Source organism: Xiphophorus hellerii, chromosome 4, assembly GCF_003331165.1.
Source record: "Xiphophorus hellerii strain 12219 chromosome 4, Xiphophorus_hellerii-4.1, whole genome shotgun sequence".
NCBI lineage: Eukaryota > Metazoa > Chordata > Actinopteri > Cyprinodontiformes > Poeciliidae > Xiphophorus > Xiphophorus hellerii.
In genome coordinates, this window is record NC_045675.1 from 12,484,613 (window position 1) to 12,506,753 (window position 22,141).

General features: G+C 37.4%; 2 protein-coding genes across 5 annotated transcripts; one reads left to right on the top strand and one right to left on the bottom strand.

The window, feature by feature from the left end:
• The first annotated feature begins 3,159 nt into the window (after positions 1-3,159).
• Positions 3,160-4,806, top strand: LOC116718773 (urokinase plasminogen activator surface receptor-like). Its single transcript, XM_032560999.1, has 5 exons — positions 3,160-3,229; positions 3,491-3,607; positions 3,688-3,843; positions 4,085-4,192; positions 4,298-4,806. The coding sequence occupies exons 1-5, from the start codon at positions 3,184-3,186 to the stop codon at positions 4,516-4,518; spliced, it is 648 nt and encodes a 215-aa protein (XP_032416890.1). The 5' UTR covers positions 3,160-3,183; the 3' UTR covers positions 4,519-4,806.
• Positions 4,807-4,827: 21 nt separating this feature from the next.
• LOC116718749 (anionic trypsin-like) lies at positions 4,828-12,780 on the bottom strand. Of its 4 annotated transcripts, none has more exons than XM_032560972.1 (11): positions 12,662-12,774; positions 11,355-11,531; positions 10,977-11,038; positions 10,751-10,843; positions 10,599-10,641; positions 6,571-6,673; positions 6,148-6,340; positions 5,880-6,065; positions 5,507-5,568; positions 5,279-5,406; positions 4,828-5,186 (listed from the first exon to the last, which is right to left on the bottom strand). In XM_032560972.1, the coding sequence occupies exons 6-11, from the start codon at positions 6,605-6,607 to the stop codon at positions 5,037-5,039; spliced, it is 756 nt and encodes a 251-aa protein (XP_032416863.1). In that variant the 5' UTR covers positions 6,608-6,673; positions 10,599-10,641; positions 10,751-10,843; positions 10,977-11,038; positions 11,355-11,531; positions 12,662-12,774; the 3' UTR covers positions 4,828-5,036. The 4 variants fall into 4 exon arrangements, with proteins under 4 accessions (XP_032416863.1, XP_032416861.1, XP_032416862.1 ...); XM_032560970.1 differs by having other exon boundaries at positions 10,751-10,875; XM_032560971.1 differs by lacking the exon at positions 12,662-12,774 and adding an exon at positions 11,614-12,598 and having other exon boundaries at positions 10,751-10,875.
• Positions 12,781-22,141: the final 9,361 nt, after the last annotated feature.

Sequence of the window (22,141 nt, forward strand, 5' to 3'; positions counted from 1 at the left end):
AGACACAAAAGACTTGAAATTCCATGTTTCAGACTTGACACTTGACTCGGGGTTTAAGGATAAAGACTTGAGACTTGGAAAACCCTGACTTGGTACCACTGCTGTATTGAAATAATCTTGAATATGTTTGATAGTCCTTGACCTGCAGTGGGCTGCTGCATGAATGTGACTTAAACATAGAGTGTATAAAAACATTTTATTTGTTTTACTGTCTGCAGCCTTGCTGTAGGATTCATTACTATATGCCACATGAAATCATTTTTCATTACATATTTCAAATATGTCCTGAAGTTACACATTTTGTTTGACAACAAAACTCACAGGAACTAAGTTCACTCTGAGTCTCACAGGTAGGATATTGACTTCACAAACTTCTGCACAACTGAGGCTCCAAATATATTTCATGACTGAGAAACACCAGAAACACCACCCTGTTAGTATTTCAGACCTTGCATTATATATATAACCAATTTCATGCATTGCGGACAATCCACAGCTATCCAAAAGCCATTTTCTTGTGTTTATATGGGTTTTTATTTTGTAAATGCTGTGAGAGCACTAAAGTGGTCACCAGTGCATCATACAATACACTGCAACACATTACATATGCTCATTCCAACTGACCATGATGGACAGAGTGCCTTTAAAGTCCAATGCATTAACACCGTCTGTCATGATGTGTGTAGTTGAAGTGTGAACCCAAATGGCAGGAGACATAAAACTTCTGTTGTAGATTTAATTAAAAATCAAACTTACAAAAAAATAAAAAAATTCAAGGAACAAAAATAAACCCAAACCAGAGACATGAAGAGACCATCAGGAAGCCAGAGAGAAGGGATGAGGATCAGTGGCGTGGAGAAACAAGCTGAACCGGCGAGTAACAGTCTGAGATTTGACTAATTAGAGACGTGATTACATATTTATCTGCTAACTGAAAAAAAATATATATATCTGTTTAATGTGGCTAAAAGTTAGTGTGGTGTAAAGTGGAGCTAATGTGCTAACAAAGATTAAGTTAAGGACAAACATAAATACAAAAATAGAAAAAAGCCCTGATGCTACATTATGAAAAACAAAAAGACTAATGTGACTAAAATGTTCTTTGTAAAAGAAACTATGAATCTTGTGAATTCATAGACAAGAAATTCATAAGGAACACTCTGTTATGGACAAAAGGACTCTTTGTCTTTGTTTTATCTGCTCATATGCACACAGCTGCATGCATTCTGCTACTCACCTATGCTGTCTGGATTTCTGTGATTCACTTTGTTAAATCACCATTAATCATCATAATTTTTGTCCACATCGTCTACCTCTTGGGGTTTCAAGCAACTCGACTGTCACCTGGTCGACAGGTAGCACGGCTGATGGCGTGGCCGGTTTCCAGACTCCAGGCTACTCAGCCGTCTCCAGAGCTTTCAGTTGTTCCCCAGTCCTCTGAACTTTATGCTGGCCTTCACCCATCTTTTCCCCAGTTGCCTCCAGCCACCGCAGCAAGTGGGTTCTAAACTCCAGTAAGTGGGCCCCCGTCTCCTCCCAGTGCTCCCTTCGAAGGGCCCTGAATGTCTGCAGGGGCCCTGCCAGCAGTTTTCTTTGCCTTGATATCTCAGTCTTATAATTCTAGATCTCAGAGCTGCTAACATAGAAATATGACATGAAGTTAACCCCTTTGAGCTTTTTTGATCTTTAAAGCAGTCTGCAGCCAAGTTGGTATAGAGGTTAAACAGTGAAATATTATTAGGGTTTAATTAGTAAAATAGCAGCAGATTTACTTATTTCATAACTTCATAACCAGAGATCTTCTCTCCTCTGGTCTGTTTAACAACTTCAGTCTCAGATCAACTCAGCCCTCCAGGACTGTCAGCAGCAGAAACAGCAACATTAAACCTATCAGGGAAACATAAACTACATTTGATTTGCATTGTCCCCACATGATGACAATGATACACTATAATACGATTAAATATTAGATTCTTGACCAATACGGGTTTTTGCTATGTTGTTGTACGATTTTTTAAGATCTTGTTCAGTGTGCCCCTTTTTAACTATGAGCCCCTGCCCCTTCAAAGGTCCCTGCACGGCACTGCTGGAAGACTCTGTTCATCTCACCTGCTCAGCCAAGAATGTCGTCATGCACCTCGATTCCAACCTAGCAGTGATGGTCTCCTCCTCCAATCATCAGGCGTCGCTCCCTTGATAAGGTCCAGCTGTTCATCGGCTTCTGCTCGTTGGCTGACCTTCAACCTTCCTCCACCCCTCCTCCGCCTTCAGCTCATGGTTTCTTCAATGTCCATTCAGTCTTCAGCATCCTCTCCTCCACCAGTGTCAGGGCCCAAGGGAGGAAGACGTCTTTAACCTTCTTACAAAACAGCTCATTTTCTCTGATAGCGGTTACCAGCGCAATGTCTTTCTCCTGGGTCCGAGCGCCAAAGACTTTCATTTGTCAATCAAACTTTCTAATACCGCTCTCTCTCTCTCTCTCTGTGTGTGTGTGTGTGTGTGTATGTGTGTGTGTGTGTGTGTGTGTGGGCGTGTGTGTGTGTGTGTGTCTGGGTTGAAATTACTGTTAAACTCAAAGGGACTAAATCATATAAAGTTGATTGACAAATATGTAAAATCAGTAAATGTGGTTCAATTCCCTTTTGTGTTTTCATTTATTTTATAGAAATTAGATACATAGGAATTTTCTCAGCATTGTAGTGTCAGGTAAAGGTAGGTCTCTCTGATTATGATCACCTAATTGTAGTTTGTAAGTGTTTGACAGATAATTATTGTAGATTTCTTATAAACATTTCTTAAACTGTAAGGGATGCTGGATCTTGGTCTGTGGGACCAAACAGACACATTTAACATTTTCTTGTACAATAAGTAAATAAATACTGTACTTTATTTTCATCACACTTATAAAAAAAAATCTGAACAAACATCAAACAATTCATTTCTGAGAATCATGTCATATAACAATTTCTTTAGATTAGAGTACTGTGATAAAAGAAAGGCCTGTTTTTGATTGGCTAGTAGTGTGCTTCTTTTTACATACATTATGAATCTGCCAATCACAAGCAGGAGGATCTGCTTAGTTAGAGGAGGTGTAAAACTGAGAGTAGATCCCCTCCCAGAAAAACTTTCAATATATATTTTCAATTGAGAAAATTATCACTCAATTTGTAATCCATCAGCAAAATGTTCCTCTTCACTTTGGTGCTCGTGGTGCTGTTTCTACCGGAAGGCAAGTTTTTGATTACGATTAATATTATTCTAACATTTTAATATTTAGTGTGATTTCATTAAACTTTGCTGTTCTCATTCTCTCCCATTAAAAACTACAATAATAATCTAATTTCTACTTTTCTTGTTAAACCTTTTAAACTTTTTCTTCCCTCTCTGTATTTTGTGCTGATGTGATTCAGCCATTTTGTCTTGGTTAGGAAGAGGGTTTTGTTATTTAGAAAAAATGTAATAATGTTCATTTTCTCTTTGTTTTAATTAGCTGACACCCTGAAATGTGAATGTGTACCTGGCCCCTATGTAAATTGCTATGCAGAAACAATTGAATGTTCCTCACAGAACTATAGTTGTTTAGTAGCAACAGAAGTCAAAGTTAAAGGTACGTATTTGTGAGGTTTCCAGTTGATGACATTTAGTTTGGGAACTCATCACTTTAAAATTTATGTTCTTTAATTACAGATGGTGCAAACATTACTGAGTGGAACTACAAAGGTTGCATTATGTCTGAACTGTGTCTTAATTACTCTGTCAACTATGGAGCTTACAGAATTGTACAAAACAGCAGGTGCTGCAGTGAAGATCTCTGCAACGCCCAGATTAACTACACAAAACCTGGTAATTAATTCATTGATGGTATTTTTCAATACTTTGAACAATTTGAATTTACAGTGCTCACAAACTTTTTTAACCCATTAGAGATTTGGGTTAAAAAATAGAATACACTTAGTTTGGTGATTCCATATTCATATACATGTTTTAGGAGAAACAAGTTGGTGACAAAAGATGAAAGCTTTTTAAAGAAAATTATAATAATTCTTCATATCTTTTCAGTAGAATAACTATCTCTGTATCTTAGAGTACAATTCCACTCCAAATGGAAAAAAGTGCTTCAGCTGTGATGGAGAAAACCGCATGAAAACCCTTAACTGTGCAGGAAATCAAAACTACTGCGTTAAAGTAACAGGTAAGAGGCCAACATGTTTGCATGCTTCATATTTATCATCACAAGAACATTAAGACCAGATCCAAATGTGTTTATGACATCATAACTATTTTCTCATTTTCACAGAAAATGTAGATGGAACAAGTCTGACGCTGAAGGGATGTGCCTCTGAGTTGGTGTGCTCAGATCATTTCTCTTCACGGGTGAATCAGTTCACTGAAGCGAAGATTAGCTTCTGCCAGGGCAACTATTGCAGCAGCACCAGCAGCACCAGCAGCGCCAGCAGCACCAGTCCCACCCTGCTGCTCCTGTTGGTGTCTCTGTTGTTTTCTAACTTATTTTCTTAGCTCACAGAAGCTACTGCATTTTATAAATACTCTGTCTAATTCAATTTATATTTTTGTCATTTTGTCTTGGTTCCCCTTGTAAAAGAGTCCAGAATAATCAGCATCTCATTGTGTTCATCTTTACTTCATCTGCATGTGACACATATATAAAGTTCTTGCCAGTGAGGAGAAAAAAAAAAGAATAAATGAATTACTTCTGGTGTTCCTCTTCATGTGATTTAAAACTCGTCACGTTTTTAGACTGAGTTCAGGGAAAATATCAACTGAACAAACTGAACCATGAATGTAAAGACAATCAGCCAGGAAATGTTTCTTTTTCATGCATTTATTGATTTATTTTTCATTTCTGAGGCAGAGAAAGCTCCATTAGGCAGGTCAAGATCAGGTGAGAAAAATACAACAAAACAATTAATTTATTCTAATTCTACAAACATGTGCATCAAAAAGATGAAGATACAATTATAAAATTATATGTGAGAATAAATTTGATGAGAATTTTATTTCATGATAGTTTATGCTTAAATAAGCCCAACTGTAAATTTTATCCACCCCAGATATTCACACACATCCACGACTGCAGCGTGACTCTGACATGTGTAGTATGGTTGACCAAGAGAAATCACACCATAAATCATGCCGTCGTACACCACTGCTCCACCATCGTCGCCCTGTAGAAAAATTTTATTGATATATTTATTAATGTTGTAAAACAGAAAAGTCTTCTAATCGCTGTAGAGAGATATTGAAGAAACAAACTTACATAGCATACATCCTTGTTCGGTGTTTTAACATAGAATAAAATGCCAAACGTCGGCATGACAACGGAAACCTGATCAACTTTCATGTCGACACACTGAAGATGTGCTGGAATAGGAGCACCGGGGGGCACTGTAGGGAAACAAGAGAATCATAAACATGTTCTTCACTCGACCTTCTCTGTAGAGACAGAAACAAAGATTTATTCTCATGAATTCAATATTTCTCTCACATTGCTCATTATTGGGGCTGACTGTCGTTTCTCCCTCTCCTGCCAGCTGAACAACATCGCCTCTAAAAAACAATAAGAATAAAATGTAACAATTCTAGATAACAATGTAGAAAATTAATAGTTAAGAAGAACAATGAAAGAACAGAAAATAAATCTGAACTTCATCCACTGACACAGGAGTGTCCACCTCCAGTCCTCAGTGTGTCCTGTGTCCTTTACATGTGTCTCTGGTCCAACACACCTGAGCTAAACAGGTTCTGGTTCTGCTGGTGGCCTGATTACCTGACTCAGGTGTGCTGAAGCAGAGGCAGCAGGACTGGAGGAGTGGAGACAGAAAACCTGAAGACAAGTTTTTGATCAGAGAAAGACTTACCTTCTAAGACGATACCTGCGGTGTGGTAGCCGAGCAAGTGGAACATCTGTTACTGGTGTCTCAAGCTTCAGCAACATGATGTCATGGTGCTGGCCGAAACGCGTATAAATCTTAGGAGCTTGTAGGATTACCAGTCTCTGCTGCTCAGCAGTCTGTGGATGAACTTTTAAAGTTGCTACATTAGTCCTGCACAAAATATTAGATTATAATGAGCAGACAGAAAACCTGATCATCTGCAGATAAAACTGTCTTCATGTTTCTTTCCTACCATCCTGGCTCCGACTTCCAGCAGTGAGCTGCAGTCAGGATCCACTCAGGGTGGATCAGAGATCCTCCACAGAGGGTCGTATAAATACCATTGCTGCTCTCCAGCCGAACATGATAAAGACGCTCCGTGTGATGACAGTCATAACCTCCAATGATTCTCTTCTGCAGAGAAACATCTGAGTTCACTGAAGCACCTGAAGAAGAAAAAGGAGGACTTTACTCAGAAATCAGGAGCAAACATGGCAGCAAGAACAGAAAAAGGATAAACAGTTAAAGATTAAAAAGCGTCACAGTTTATATGCAAAAAAGTTTCAGTCTAAAACAGAATCAGAGGGAAGTTTGAGAGTCACAGAGAGCAGCAGCCTCACTGGAACCAGTGGAAGTGTTTCCAGTGTTTCCAGTGTTTCCAGTGTTTCCGACTCACCCAGCCCCAGCAGCAGCAGAACCTTCAGCAGAGCCATTGCTTGTCCAGCTTCCTCTGAATGTCTGCAGTCCTGCAGCAGCTTTTAAACTTTGTTCACAACTTCCTGTTGGAAAGAAAGCCACCAATCACAGGACAGACACTGATCTATGCTGTCATCTGCATACAGAGAAACTTTAACATCTCATTGTTCTAAAGAAACTTGAATAAAGTTCTTGTTGCATTGACAGATTATTTCACTATCAAAACATTTCTCCCTCTACTGGCTGGATAATCAATGAAACTAGAACTTTTTCATGGATATTAAGGAATTGACTCAAAACAAGCAGCTCCTATATTTTGCCTCAAAGTACCTTGTAAGTTAGTTTTGCTTTATCTCAAGTGAACTGAGAGATTTGCAGTAGAAAACAGACTAAAATTGATTGGTCAATTTTGGTTTTTGCAGTGCACAACATTGCAGTGAGTTTTGCTCAAGGGAAAACTTGATTGTAAACTTGATGAAATAGAACTGATTTTCTGAAGAAAGAACGACTAGTCCTTGTTTTCAGTTTTTGTTTTTAAGAAAAAACTGTTTGGTTTCCAATTTACAAGAATTCACATCTGCCTTTGCTCCCGAAACTAGAATAATTTTGTTTACTGATGAGCTGTGAAAATGACCCTCTATAAACAGATTCTTCCATCCATCCATCCATTTTCTGTTCACCCTTTGTCCCTAATGGGGTCGGGAGGGTTGCTGGTGCCAATCTCCAGCTATGTTCCAAGCGAGAGGCGGGGTTCACCCTGGACAGGTCACCAGTCTGTCGCAGGGCAACACAGAGACATACAGGACAAACAACCATGCACACGCACACACAGGGAGAATTTAAAGAGACCAATTAACCTGACAGTCATGTTTTTGGACTGTGGGAGGAAGCCGGAGTACCCGGAGAGAACCCACGCATGCACAGGGAGAACATGCAAACTCCATGCAGAAAGACCCCAGCCGGGAATCGAACCCAGGACCTTCTTGCTGCAAGGCAACAGTGCTACCAACTTCGCCACTGTGCAGCCCTAAACAGATTCTTTTATTTTGAAAAAGAACAATATTACAGTGTTGGGTGGTGAAGAGCGTTTGCATTTGTTGTAAATGCAAAATTACAACAAAAGATTAAAACTAACAGAAATTCACCCAATTAAATGAAAACAATTCAGATTTTTAAAACACATTTAAAAGAAACCTATGGTAAAATTTTAACTTAAGTTATTCTTTATATTAAAGACACAGACCTCTTTCATCACCCATGATTCTTTGCTTTTACTGTTTTTCTTGATTGCTTTGATACATTTGTGAACACAAGAGGCTGAACAGCAGCACTTAAAGTCAAAGTGACACATTTTGTTAGCAAAAGGCTCAAGCTGTGCTACAACATTTAAAATATTAAACAAAGCAAATATTACTCTCACTCAGCCTTGAAATAAACATGACATGTTCCAATCAATCATTACATAATAAACGACAAAATACAAAACTTGATCTTCAGTGAAGCCCAGAGGTTTTCAAAATGTGGGAGATCTAGCCTCCATGCTAGGCTCCATGCTAACCTCCTTTCTAGTCTCCATGGTAGCCTCAATTACAGCTTCCATGCTAGTTACATGCTAGGCTCCATGCTAACCTCCTTTCTAGTCTCCATGGTAGCCTCAATTATAGCTCCCATGCTAGTTACATGCTAGGCTCCATGCTAGCTTCAATGTTAGTCTCCAAGCTAGCATCTGTGCTAGCTTCCATCCTAGAATCAGGCTTGTTGAAGTTATCTAAATGCAAAAACTGTCGACACAGGTTTTGCCAAATTGTCCTGGAAATGAAATGGGTCCAGAATTAGAAATACTGTGATCCAGATTTTGACTGGATCACACTCCAGTCACATTTACTGTGAAAAAAATACTGTAAATGTAAACCAAACCTTCCTGAACTTACACACTTGTCTGACAAACCGGCGAGTAACAGTCTGCGATTTGACTAATTAGAGACGTGATTACATATTCATCTACTAATCTGGAAAAAAAACATCTGTTTTATGTGGCTAAAAGTTAGTTTGGTGTAAAGTGAAGTTAATGTGCTAACAAAGATCAAGTTAAGGACAAACAAAAATACAAAAAAATATTTTAAAAAGCCCTGATGTCACAATGTAAAAAACAAAAAGACTAATGGAACCAAATGTCCTTCGTAAAAGAAACTATGAATCTTGTGAATTTATAGACAAGAAATGTTACAATAAATTCATAAGGAACACTCTGTTATGGACAAAAGGACTCTTTGTCTTTTCTCTGTTTTATCTGCTCACATGCACTCAGCTGCACGCTGACACAGCTATAACATTTAAGACTGATCACAGTCACACATAAACAAAAACTGATTAAAGCAGGAAAACCTTAGAGAGGGAGCAGAATGAGGAGAAAATAAAGCAGAACTCGCTCTACAATCTTTGCTTCACTTGGTGTTTATCCTAAGGTGAGCTGAGTGGAGCCCAGCGCTGGACGGTGAAAGTCACTCTGTATCTGTTCCAATTGGATGATGTGAAACATTTGAACATTTTCTGCATTAAACCCTGTTTTATATTTAACCAAAGCTCATTATTTCTCAAGGTAATGATACTAGGATTTTAGTTGGGTCTTAAACTGGTAAACGGACCTCGGTGGTGCACAGAGGGGAAAATGGGTGAACTACAACAACTTGTGTCTTGGTTAATGATTCTTTTTTTTTTAAAGGTTTTTATTGGCTCTAGTGGCCTTTATTTGATAGTTAATTGACAGGAAAGTGGGAAGACATGCGGCAAAGGTTGTCAGGCCGGGAATCGAACCTGTAACAGCCGCGTCGAGGACTAAGGCCTCCTTTGTGTGGGTTGTGCTTAACCCCTGCGCCACCACAGCAAATCCCGGTTAATGATTCTTAGAAGCTTTATTCACACAACTTGTCTTTATTGATACCAATAATTGATACCTTTATACTTTGTGTTCAACTGCCTGTTTTATCGAGATTTGAGATAAATACAGATTTAAAAAAGAACACATGATCTATAATTTCTATTTAACATATAATTGCAACAGGGTTTTTAAAAAAAGACACAAAAGACTTGAAATTCCATGTTTCAGACTTGACACTTGACTCGGGGTTTAAGGATAAAGACTTGAGACTTGGAAAACCCTGACTTGGTACCACTGCTGTATTGAAATAATCTTGAACATGTTTGATAGTCCTTGACCTGCAGTGGGCTGCTGCATGAATGTGACTTAAACATAGAGTGTATAAAAACATTTTATTTGTTTTACTGTCTGCAGCCTTGCTGTAGGATTCATTACTATATGCCACATGAAATCATTTTTTGTTACATATTTCAAATATGTCCTGAAGTTACACATTTTGTTTGACAACAAAACTCACAGGAACTAAGTTCACTCTGTGTCTCACAGGTAGGATATTGACTTCACAAACTTCTGCACAACTGAGGCTCCAAATATATTTCATGACTGAGAAACACCAGAAACACCGCCCTGTTAGTATTTCAGACCATGCATAATGTATATTACAAATTTCATGCATTGCGGACAATCCACAGCTATCCAAAAGCCATTTTCTTGTGTTAATATGGGTCTTTATTTTGTAAATGCACACAAACCACTAAAGTGGTCACCAGTGCATCATACAATACACTGCAACACATTACATATGCTCATTCCAACTGACCATGATGGACAGAGTGCCTTTAAAGTCCAATGCATTAACACCGTCTGTCATGATGTGTGAAGTCTGTCAAGATCAGGTGAGAAAAAACTTAACTACTGATTTATTCTAATTCTACAAACATGTGGATCAAACTGATGAAGATACAATTATAAAATTATATGGGAGAGTAAATTTGATGAGATTTTTATTTCATGATAGTTTATGTTTTATTGAAGCTCAGGTAGTGCGTTTATCCACCACAGGGATTCACACATATCCAAGATTACAACTGGAATCTGACATGCATATCCTCCACTAAAAGAAATCACACCATAAATCATGTCGTTGTGCACCGCCGCTCCACCAGTGTCGCCCTGTAGAAAAATGTATATCAATACATAAATGTATATCATATATATATTTATGTTATAAACAGAAAAGTCTTCTAATCACTGTAGGGAGATATTGAAGACGCAAACTCACACGACATATATCCCTGTTCGGTGCTGAAGCATAGAATATATACCCAGTTGACCACAGGGAGACGGAAGCACCAACAATTCTCATGTCGACACACTGCAGATGTGATGAAATAGCAGCACCGATTACTGTAGAGAAACATGAGAATCATAATCATGTTCTTCACTCGACCTTCTCTGTAGAGACAGAAACAAATATTTTATTCTCATAACTTCAATATTTCTCTCACATCGTTCATTATTGGGGCCGGTTGTCGTTGCTCCCTCTCCTGCCAGCTGAACAACATCGCCTCTAAAACACAATAAGAATAAAATGTAAAAATACAAGATAACAATGTAGAAAATTAATTATTATGAAGAACAATGAAAGAACAGAAAATAAATCCATGAAGGACTTCATCCACTGACACAGGAGTGTCCACCTCCAGTCCTCAGTGTGTCCTACGTCCTTTACATGTGTCTCTGGTCCAACACACCTGAGCTAAGAGGGTTCTGGTTCTGCTGGTGGCCTGATTACCTGACTCAGGTGTGCTGAAGCAGAGGCAGCAGGACTGGAGGAGTGGAGACAGAAAACCTGAAGTCATGTTTTTGATCAGAGAAAGACTTACGCTTTAAGACGATAACTGCAGTCTGGAAGCTGAGCAAGTAGGACATCTGTTACTGGTGTCTGAAGCTTCAGCAACATGATGTCATGGTGCTGGTCATAAATCACAGGATCTTGTTGGATTACATGATTCTGCTGCCCAGCAGTCCGTGGATGAACTTTTAAAGTTGCTACGTTAGTCCTGCATAAAATATCAGATTATAATGAACAGACAGAAAACCTGATCATCTGCAGATAAAACTGTCTTCATGTTTCTTTCCTACCATCCTGGCCCAAACTGCCAGCAGCGAGCTGCAGTCAGGATCCACTGAGGACGGATCAGAGATCCTCCACAGACTAATTAGAGACGTGATTACATATTCATCTACTAATTGGGGAAAAAAACATCTGTTTTATGTGGCTAAAAGTTAGTTTGGTGTAAAGTGAAGTTAATGTGCTAACAAAGATCAAGTTAAGGACTAACAAAAATACAAAAAAATATTTTAAAAAGCCCTGATGTCACAATGTAAAAAACAAAAAGACTAATGGAACCAAATGTCCTTCGTAAAAGAAACTATGAATCTTGTGAATTTATAGACAAGAAATGTTGCAAGAAGTTCATAAGGAACACTCTGTTATGGACAAAAGGACTCTTTGTCTTTTCTCTGTTTTATCTGCTCACATGCACTCAGCTGCACGCTGACACAACCATAACATTTAAGACTGATCACAGTCACACATAAACAAAAACTGATTAAAGCAGGAAAACCTTAGAGAGGGAGCAGAATGAGGAGAAAATAAAGCAGAACTCGACTTGAACTCTGCATTTTCACACTTTCTAAAAACTTTATGACCCCCCCCAAAGTCCCTATCCTGGTCTCTGATCTCTAGTGAAAAAAATAAAAAAGGAAAGATCACAGCCAAAGGTGTTTAAAACCCACTTGACCCCCGACCAGCCCCGGCTCCAGACGAATTTAACAGGGGGGGCATCGGTTTATTTGGGGGACAATACTGAGGTGGATGCTCCAACCACCGCCACATTGTGTTAGTATTTATATTGTCTTTATATTAGTCACAGCTTATAGTCTGTTTAAGCTAGTTATTTAATTTACTGCACTCTTTTTTGCTTCTCAAGACTAAAAAACTTTCTTTGGAATATTCTGTGAAATAAGAACAAATACTAAATATGTTGTCCATCACTTTAAAGCTCAAATAGAACTGTTTTTGTTCAAAAATAAAGTCAAGCCAAGTACATTTAAATGTAACAAATAGAGCCTAGGCGAAAATTCAAGCTGGGAGACTCTACCCAGCTTATCCTCATCATCCACTCACCACGCCCCGCCGCTGCCAACCAGGACCGGAGCGCCGCGCCGCGCCGCGCCGCTCCAGCCAATCGTCGTTCAAGGATTCCTTCAAAAGGACAGGCCACCTTGGGTCTACCTGCTCATCAGCCGCGCTCGAATCTACGTGTTTGCTTCTCCTACCGCTCCGTCATTCAGTCAGCTGGTTTCAGTTGCCTCCCCTCCTCCGATCGTCTTTCTCCTCTTTCAAGGCCCAAATCCAGGAAATGTCCCTCGCCTGCCGGCTGCGCTCCCGTTGACTTCCAGCTACTCCTCACCGATCTAACCGCCCCCATCACGCCTCCCTTCGGCCTCCATCGGCGGCGGCAAAGCTGGATTTTTTCCGTCTTTCCCTCATTCATGTCGCAGGCGTCCACCGATATCCGCCCGGTTCCCCGCTCCGGCTCGCCATCGTCGGCTGCTGCGGCTCACTGGCGCTGTTCCCTGCAGCCAAGCGCTGGCTGTGTCCACGACCCGCCGCGGGCGGGAGCTGGGTGTCAGCTTCACTCAGCTCCGAGAAACGCGTGCCCTGTCGCGGGAGCGCGCATCGCTCTAAACTTTCGCATATTGATGAGAAAACGGACTGAAATATGACCGAAGAGGAAACTTTTAAAGATATTCGTAACATTATCACGTTTCTTAACCATGAAAGCCATAAAACGGTGGGTTTTATTTCGCAGACTAATTGAAATAAATACGGTTTTTATAGCTTTATTGAAACATATGAGTCGAACGTTTTTCAGTCAGTGTCTGATGAAAATGTTCTCCGCAGATGGTTTGAAATTCCCCGATTTTTCTTTTAACACAATAATGGTTTAAAGCATTACAAAGCAGAAGCCCGTTATGTAGAACATTTTATATCATCCTTAACTGTCTAGTCTATTAATGTAGGGGGGATGCGTTTTAATTTCTGAGCCTGCCAATATTTGGTAATACTGGCGCTCCCGCGACAGGGCATGCGTTTCTCCGCATAACACCTGCACCAGGTGACGGTCGGCGTCGTTGGCCAGCTGAAAAAGGAACAAAGCCGAGGCTTCCACTTCCTGTATTATTGGGTTTTTGAATTTGATCGCGAATCAGCAGAGAGCATTTGTCTTCAGCAGTGGCCGAAATAAAATGAACCTTTTATAGTTCATGTGTTTTAACGATTTTGATGATGGCACTCATCAAAATGTAATGTTTGTTTCCGGTTTTCTCAATTGTTGATTAAGGTATATTTTGTGAATTTATATTGTGTGTTTTTTATTATGTAAAACACTTTGAAACTGCATTGTTGCTGAAATGTGCTACACAAATAAACTTGATTGAAATGGAGCCAGCGAGAAGAAAGAATCTGACATCTGGGAAGATTTTGAAATGATCGCTCACAAGATTCTTAAATAAAAATAATTAATCTCTTCACCTCTAAAAGTCTCACCTTCATGAAATTTCCACTATTTCTTTGTTCTGCAAAAATATATCAGTCTTGCAGAAACAAACTTAAAGCTGTTGGAAGATTAAAATTCTGGCCTGATGAGTAAAAATATAAAGGATCAGATCAGAGGGTGAAACTAGGAATCCAAGGAAATGAGATTTTTTGAAGAATTTTAGTTTTTCAGGAGGCAAATCAAATCTCAAAGAATACTGTCTGCCCCAACAAGCACTGCACTCCGAATACACTAAAACAAATGTCTTTATTGTCAAATCAGTCGATGACCAAAGAAAACAACCACTGACAACATATATCAGAATATGCTACAAATAATTTTAATACCTAAAAAAAGATTAAATAGGATTTAATTGACTCTCTTGTTACTAAACATAAGTTTGACAAAATCTTTGTGACAATATTGTATTTACTAATTTTTTAAGTATGTTTATCAGAGTGACAAGACTGCCACAGTTTCAACAGCAGATGTCACTAGTGAAAAATAAATGAAGCACCAAGTAATGAACCTTTGGGCAAAGCAATGGGCTGGGAAGCTTCATTGCTTCACCAGGCTTCATTTGGTCATCGCTACCTGCCACACACACTTGCTTTCCAACTCCATTTTGTATAAAACAAAACAGAAATACATTTCAGAGAAGCTTCTTGTTTTCAAACGACACAAATGGGCTGAACACTAGAAGAGGTGAGAAAGTTCTACACAAGTGATGAATAATCATAAATTACTAGTTCATACAATATACATTTATATACATCAAAATGTAAATTGGATGCATAATTTAAAACTATGAAACAACAAAAATATGAAGAGAAAACAATATTGCAAGGGACCTGCGTTAAGCATTTATGCTCAAGCACAACCATTGAAATACTGTTCTAAAATATGTAAAAGGTTATAAACATTATAGTCTGGTTGATACAGATAAGACTTAAAGTGGAAACTATCAGAGTTGCTGCTCTCTCCTCTTCCTCCTCCTGCAGGATGATGCTGCCTCCCCCTGATTCAAAAAGGTTCCCTAGTGATAAAAGATAAGATGTGCTGTTCATATTATTAATTTTTACTCGCATAATATCGCCTTAAAAGTAGAGAGGGCCTCAGTAGCCTGATGTGTTTGCAGTACTGTAGTGTGTATGAAGCATGTAATGTACAAAGTGGCAAAGCAGAATAATAAGAAATTAAGTTACTAAAAAGTACTACTTCATTAGCAATTATAATAAACCAAAAGTGTAATTGTAGCATACTGTAATCACACTACTAATATATAAAATATGTAATGCCAATATACTTAAAATACATTGTAAGTATATTTTACACCAGGGTATCCATAAATTAAGAAAAGAAACATTTAAAATCATAAATCAGAGAGCTTAAAATCATCATACTGAACTCTGTCCGTCTTGTCAACAAACTGTAAGTGGGGAATTATTTGACCAGCTCATTATGCTAACCGGTGCAGCCATCTCATTGGACACTTAAGCAAGAAGCTTGCTGAACAGCGTACAATGATTGGTCGGCAGGTGCTGTAAGCTTTTCCTGGCTCTTTTACTAAAATATATGTGTGAAGGATGATGCTGTAGTAAAAATGTACCAGAGCAGAGATATGAAGAAATGTAGAGAGGGTTTATTTGAGTTAAATAGTGTGAAAATGCAAGAGTCTTTAGTGCCCTCTGGCGGTGGTGAAGGATTAAAGCACCTGGTATAGCACCAGGTGCCACCGCCAGGGGGCACTAACAACTCTGGACCTCAACATATTCTCACTTTGTAACTCAGCACGGATTAAAACTAAATATATTCATACACCTGACACCTGTTGGTTTAGTTCTATCACAATACCAAATATAGTTTTGCTAATTTTGTTGTTTCAAAAAATAAACATTTAGTATCAGAAAGGTACTGGTTTCTTTATTTGTCAACAATAATGTAACATTGTGGATCTTGTTAATTACAAACAGTTTGCTTGGTTTTAGGTTTTTACAGTTTATAGAGAAAAAGCTCAAAGAAAAAGAGCAAATTTCTGAAATGAAATATGGTTAAAAAGAAAACATGGCAGCAATGCAATAGTTTATATGAGCAAAGACAATAAAACAGACACGGATAAAAAGCCGTTTGCCTGTTTCCTGACATTTTCTTTTTCCAGGTTGCAGGTGTGTTGCAGACAAAACATGAAGGATGTTATAAATTAAATTGAAAACTAAAAAAAATAATGAAACCAAAATATCATACCTGGGCTCTACTCTCTGTAAAAATTATTTTTGCAGCTTGCTTTTACGGTTTTACGTTGTATATGCAAAAATCAGCAAAATGTTTTAATTTTAGCTAATTTTTTAGGGTAAGTACTTGCTGGCAATATTACAGTACTTTCTATGAATTTTACAACTTCTAATATTTCCACAGTGAATTTTTGTGGTTTCAACATTTCATAAAAGTAAAACTGACGTAAAATTTATATTTCTTGAGTTATGATAATTAAATGTTTTTTTACGGTAACGTAATGCTTTGGATTCTGTAACTGTTAGCATTTTACAATTTTTTATCGTAAATTTTACAGATTTTTTTTTTAAATTACAGTTTAGGAAGGCATTGGATAGGCTACTAAAATGCACATGGTATTTGATTTAATCATGTTTTTGAGATTAATAAAGAGGTGATTGACTGAGCAGGTGAAAAGAAAAGCATCTTCCAGTTTGAATTTACACCAAGGTTCATCACAGTGCATTTTATGCTTTATGTTTTAATTTTAAAGACTGATGATTACAGCTCACAGATTTTTAAATGAACATAATTCATTGTTGGTCCTTTAGTCTTACAGAAGAGGAAATTTTATGTCCAGTGAAACCAGTTTCCTGCAATTTGCTGCAGTTAGAGAGTAAAACAGAGGTGTGAGCCAAGAGCCATTTCAAGAAATTTGTGAGCTTTAAGCACAAATACTCTGTTTGATCCACAAAATAACAAAAAGATCTGACTTTACAGGAAAAATAAATATAGTTTTGAATATTTATTAGCACAGTTCCATGATTACATCTTGGCATGTTGTCTGGTTGTTTACCTTTACAGATTTAGTTTGAACCTTGAATTATCCAAAAAGTATAGAAACAGCAAGTTATTCATAATATAATATTATTTTATTTTGTTTAATAAAAGAGATCAAGCAGAAAATGATAACAGTTTTTACATATTTCAACGTCAATTTACAAGGAATGAATGGCATATTATTTAAAAATCAAATCAGAAGAACATTCAAAATCCACCTGTTTCCACATGTACTTTCTAGAACTATTTTGTTTTTGGGACTAAAAGGAAGTGAATAGTTGCAATAAGAATAATTTTACATTTTGATCAAGCACATACAAATACTCATTTCAAGTTTTTTTTTTGCTTCTTAAATTTGCATAAAAAACTCATAAAATAAACAAGAGCTTATTTGTTTACTATAACAAATTTGCGTGTGACAAACTAAACAGAGGTTTTCTGTTAGATATTAGGCACAGAGACATTTGTAGACATGTGGTTTTAACCTTATTTTCCCCATGTGGAAAATCATTTCCATATAGAGGAAATTATGTTCCACATCAAGGAAATGGTTTTAAATTTTGAATAATTTAATACGTACAGTTACAACCAGATATTTACAAACAACAACATATATTTTTTATCACATCTGAAGTTAAATCAGACAAAAACTTTTGTTTTATGTCAGAATTACTGAAGTTATTTCTATTTGCTAAATGCCAGAAAACTTGGCGAAAACATTTTTTAGAAATTGTTTTGTAACTTTCCTCCTATTCAAAAGTTTACATACATTTGGTCAGTATCACAGATAACTGTCTCTGACTTGGGTAAAAACATTTTGGGTTTCCTTCCACAAACCTCAGATTGATCGACTGACACATTTCAGTTAATTGGAGTCACACCTGTTAATTTAAGGCCACATCTAAAACACACTGATTTCTAGTTTGACACGATGAGAAGCTCAGAAGAAATCAGTCAAAGTATCAGGAAGAGAAATGTGCAGCTGCATAAGTCTGGTTCATCCTTGGAAACAATTAACTGATACTTGAAAGAGCCACGTTCATCTGTTCAAATAATTATGCAGGTATATTTATTATGGGAACGTTGAACCATCATAACGTTGAAGACGACTGAAGACTCATTCTAATCCTGGCAGTCTTTGGAAAGCTGTAAAGGTCATTAAAAAGTTAATGTCACCTGTGGACAAATGTCTCAGTGTGTCATGAGCTGCAGTTGTAGGTGGTGAGGTAAACGCAGTAGACCCAGGTTGAAGCAAGAGAATGATGATGTTTTTATGAAGAATCACACAATATACAATCCAGGCAGCACAGACGAGCAGTAGCAAAGATTCTCACACTGGTAGCAACTGGACAAAGACATAAGACACGACAAACGAGAGCTGAGACAAGGACCCAGCAAGGAACAAGGAACACAGGTGGGATTAAACACACAACTAGGCTGATCAGAAAGACAACTGGGAACAATCAAGGGGTAGACAGGACAACATGGAGACAAAACCTCACACAGAAACCTAAATAAACACAGAAAAAAACAAAACCTCACTCAGTGCCTAATATCTAACAAGACAAGTCAGTTTAATTTGTAACAAATGGGACCCTTGCTGGTCTAAGCCTAAATTAATTTAAAATCCTGAAAGAGGTTCATGTTGTTTCCCAAGAGCATACAGGATTTATTACAATGTTCTGTACCTTCATCATCCTCGCCATGTTGTCTGGTTGTTTGTCTTTGCAATAGTTTGAAACTTGAATATATCCAATAGTTATAGAAACAGCAAGTTATTCATAAAGAAAAATCTTATTTCATGTTGAACAACATGAATATCTTGTTTTGTTTAATAGAAGAGATCAAATAACAACAGTTTTTACATATTTCAACATAAAATGCTTCACAAATGAAATAAATATTTTGCATCATCAGAAACTCCTCTGATTCTGTGTATCAGTGTAACGATGTATCCTGGCTGCTTCGCCTCATCAATGTTTATTAAAATTGTAATTTCCTTGTCTACAATATTCACAAGCAACATGATGGGTAAAAATCCTCAACACAGTCTTGAAAATATGCTGATAAATGTTGATATATTTGTCTCAATGTTCAAGAGACCAAAGAGACGTTTAGGGAGGACGCGGCCTCTAGAGCCTGAGTCCATTAGAAAACTTGTTATAATGGTGAATTTCAAGGTGTGAGATTTGTTTCAGTATATTTCTGGAAATATATTGGCCATCTTTATCAATTTACAAGAAATGAATGGCATGTATTATTTAAAAATCAAATCAGAAGAGCATTAAAAATCCATCAGTTTCCACATGTTGTTTCTAATAGTATTTTGTTTTTGGGACTAAAAGGAAGTGAATAGTTTTCTATAAGAATAATTTTACATTTTGATCCAGCACATTAAAAATACTCATTTCAAGTTTGTTTTTTCTTGCTTCTTAAATTTGCATAAAAAACTCATAAAATAAACAAGAGCTTATTTGTTTAATATAACAAATTTGCGTGTGACAAACTAAACAGAGGTTTTCTGTTAGATAATAGGCACAGAGACATTTGTAGACATGTGGTTTTAACCTTATTTCCTCCATGTGGAAAATCATTTCCATATAGAGGAAATTATGTTCCACATCAAGGAAATGGTTTTAAATTTTGAATAATTTAACACGTAAGGTTACAACCAGATATTTACAAACAACAACAACATTTTTTATGACATCTGAAGTTAAATCAGACAAAAACTTTTGTTTTATGTCAGAATTACTGAAGTTATTTCTATTTGCTAAATGCCAGAAAACGTGGCGAAAACATTTTTTAGAAATTGTTTTGTAACTTTCCTCCTATTCAAAAGTTTACATACATTTGGTCAGTATCACAGATAACTGTCTCTGACTTGGGTAAAAACGTTTTGGGTTTCCTTCCACAAACCTCAGATTGATCGACTGACACATTTCAGTTAATTGGAGTCACACCTGTTAATTTAAGGCCACATCTAAAACACACTGATTTCTAGTTTGACATGATGAGAAGCTCAGAAGAAATCAGTCAAAGTATCAGGAAGAGAAATGTGCAGCTGCATAAGTCTGGTTCATCCATGGGAACAATTAACTGATACTTGAAAGAGCCAAGTTCATCATTATGCAGGTATATTTATTATGGGAACGTTAAACCATCATAACTTTGAAGATGACTGAAGACTCATTCTAATCCTGGCAGTCTTTGGAAAGCTGTAAAGGTCATTAAAAAGTTAATGTCACCTGTGGACAAATGTCTCAGGGCCTGATATCTAACAAAAAGTCAGTTTAATTTGTAACAAATGGGACCTTTGCTGGTCAAAGCCTAAATTACTTTCAAATTATGAAAGAGGTAAGGTAAGGTAATTTTATTTATATATAACATTTTCAGCAACAAGGCAATTCAAAGTCTTTTACATGAATTAAAAGGAAATGCAAACAAAATAACAATCCAAAGGAAAGAGAAAAAGAAGAAAAAGAATTTAATAATGTTAATCCAAAGTATACAAACTAGATACTCCAGTTCAGGCTAGATAAGTATAAGTAAGTATTCTGTGGAATAATTCTTTTCAGGTTCATGTTGTTTTTAAAAGCATACAGGATTTATTACAATGTTCTGTACCTTCATCGTCCTCGCCATAGTAGCCTAGTTTGAAACTTGAATTATCCAAAAGCTATAGAAGCAGCAAGTTATTCATAAAGAAATCTTATTTCATATTAAACAATATGAATATCCTGTTGCTGTTTTGCTTAATAAAAGAGATCAAACATAAAATGTATTTCTGACATGGATTGGATGGTGGGAACGCCAAGATGAAGTTTGTAAATTTGGTGAAAGACGAACCAAAAGGCTGACAGACTGCAGCTTAATGTTAGCTCTAGTGATCAGAAACATGTTGGTGACAGTGAAAGAAGACACAATAAAACATTAAAGCTTGTTTTATTCTTAACCAAATCTCATTATTTCTGAAGGTACTGACACTGAGAGGTTTTGGTCGGGTCCTGGTGACCAGACCTGGGTGGTGCAAAGAAGGGAAAATGGGTGAACCAGGAGTCTCATTCTCTACATTTAAGAATTACATTGTCATCAGATTATTCATCATGGCGGGGCGAGTTTTAAAGAGTGACATCACGTGTTAAAGTGCTCTTTTCAGGTTACCTGCACTAAGCTTGCACAGATTTAGAACCACTGTCCTATGATGAATTTAACTCAATATATAATAATGAAAGATTTTTGCTGATTGTTTTTTAGCTGTAGGGTTCTATTAATTTAGATAAATTTGGAAATTTGAACCACAGGTAGTTTTATGCAATGTACATGCACTGTTTAATGCGTTCTGTCATGCCATTAAAATGCCAAAAATATGTGTTTTTTCTCCTGTCAGAAAGTGTTTGAGGCCCATTTTCTGCTTAATGAAATGCAATTACTGCCTGAAATGAAGCCTAGGCGTAAATTCAACCTGGAAGACTCTGTTCATCTCACCTGCTCAGCCACGAATGTCGTCATGCGCCTCGATTCCAACCTAGCAGTGATGGTCTCCTCCTCCAATCATCAGGCGTCGCTCCTTTGATAAGGTCCAGCTGTTCATCGGCTTCTGCTCGTTGGCTGACCTTCAACCTTCCTCCACCCCTCCTCCGCCTTCAGCTCATGGTTTCTTCAATGTCCATTCAGTCTTCAGCATCCTCTCCTCCACCAGTGTCAGGGCCCAAGGGAGGAAGACGTCTTTAATCTTCTTATAAAACAGCTCATTTTCTCTGACAGCGGTTACCAGCGCAATTTCTTTCTCCTGGGTCCGAGCGCCAAAGACTTTCATTTGTCAATCAAACTTTCTAATACCGCTCTCTCTCTCTCTGTGTGTGTGTGTGTGTGTGTGTGTGTGTGTGTGTCCAGTTTGAAATTACTGTTAAACTCAAAGGAACTAAATCATATAAAGTTGATTGACAAATATGTAAAATCAGTAAATGTGGTTCAATTCCCTTTTGTGTTTTCATTTATTTTATAGAAATTAG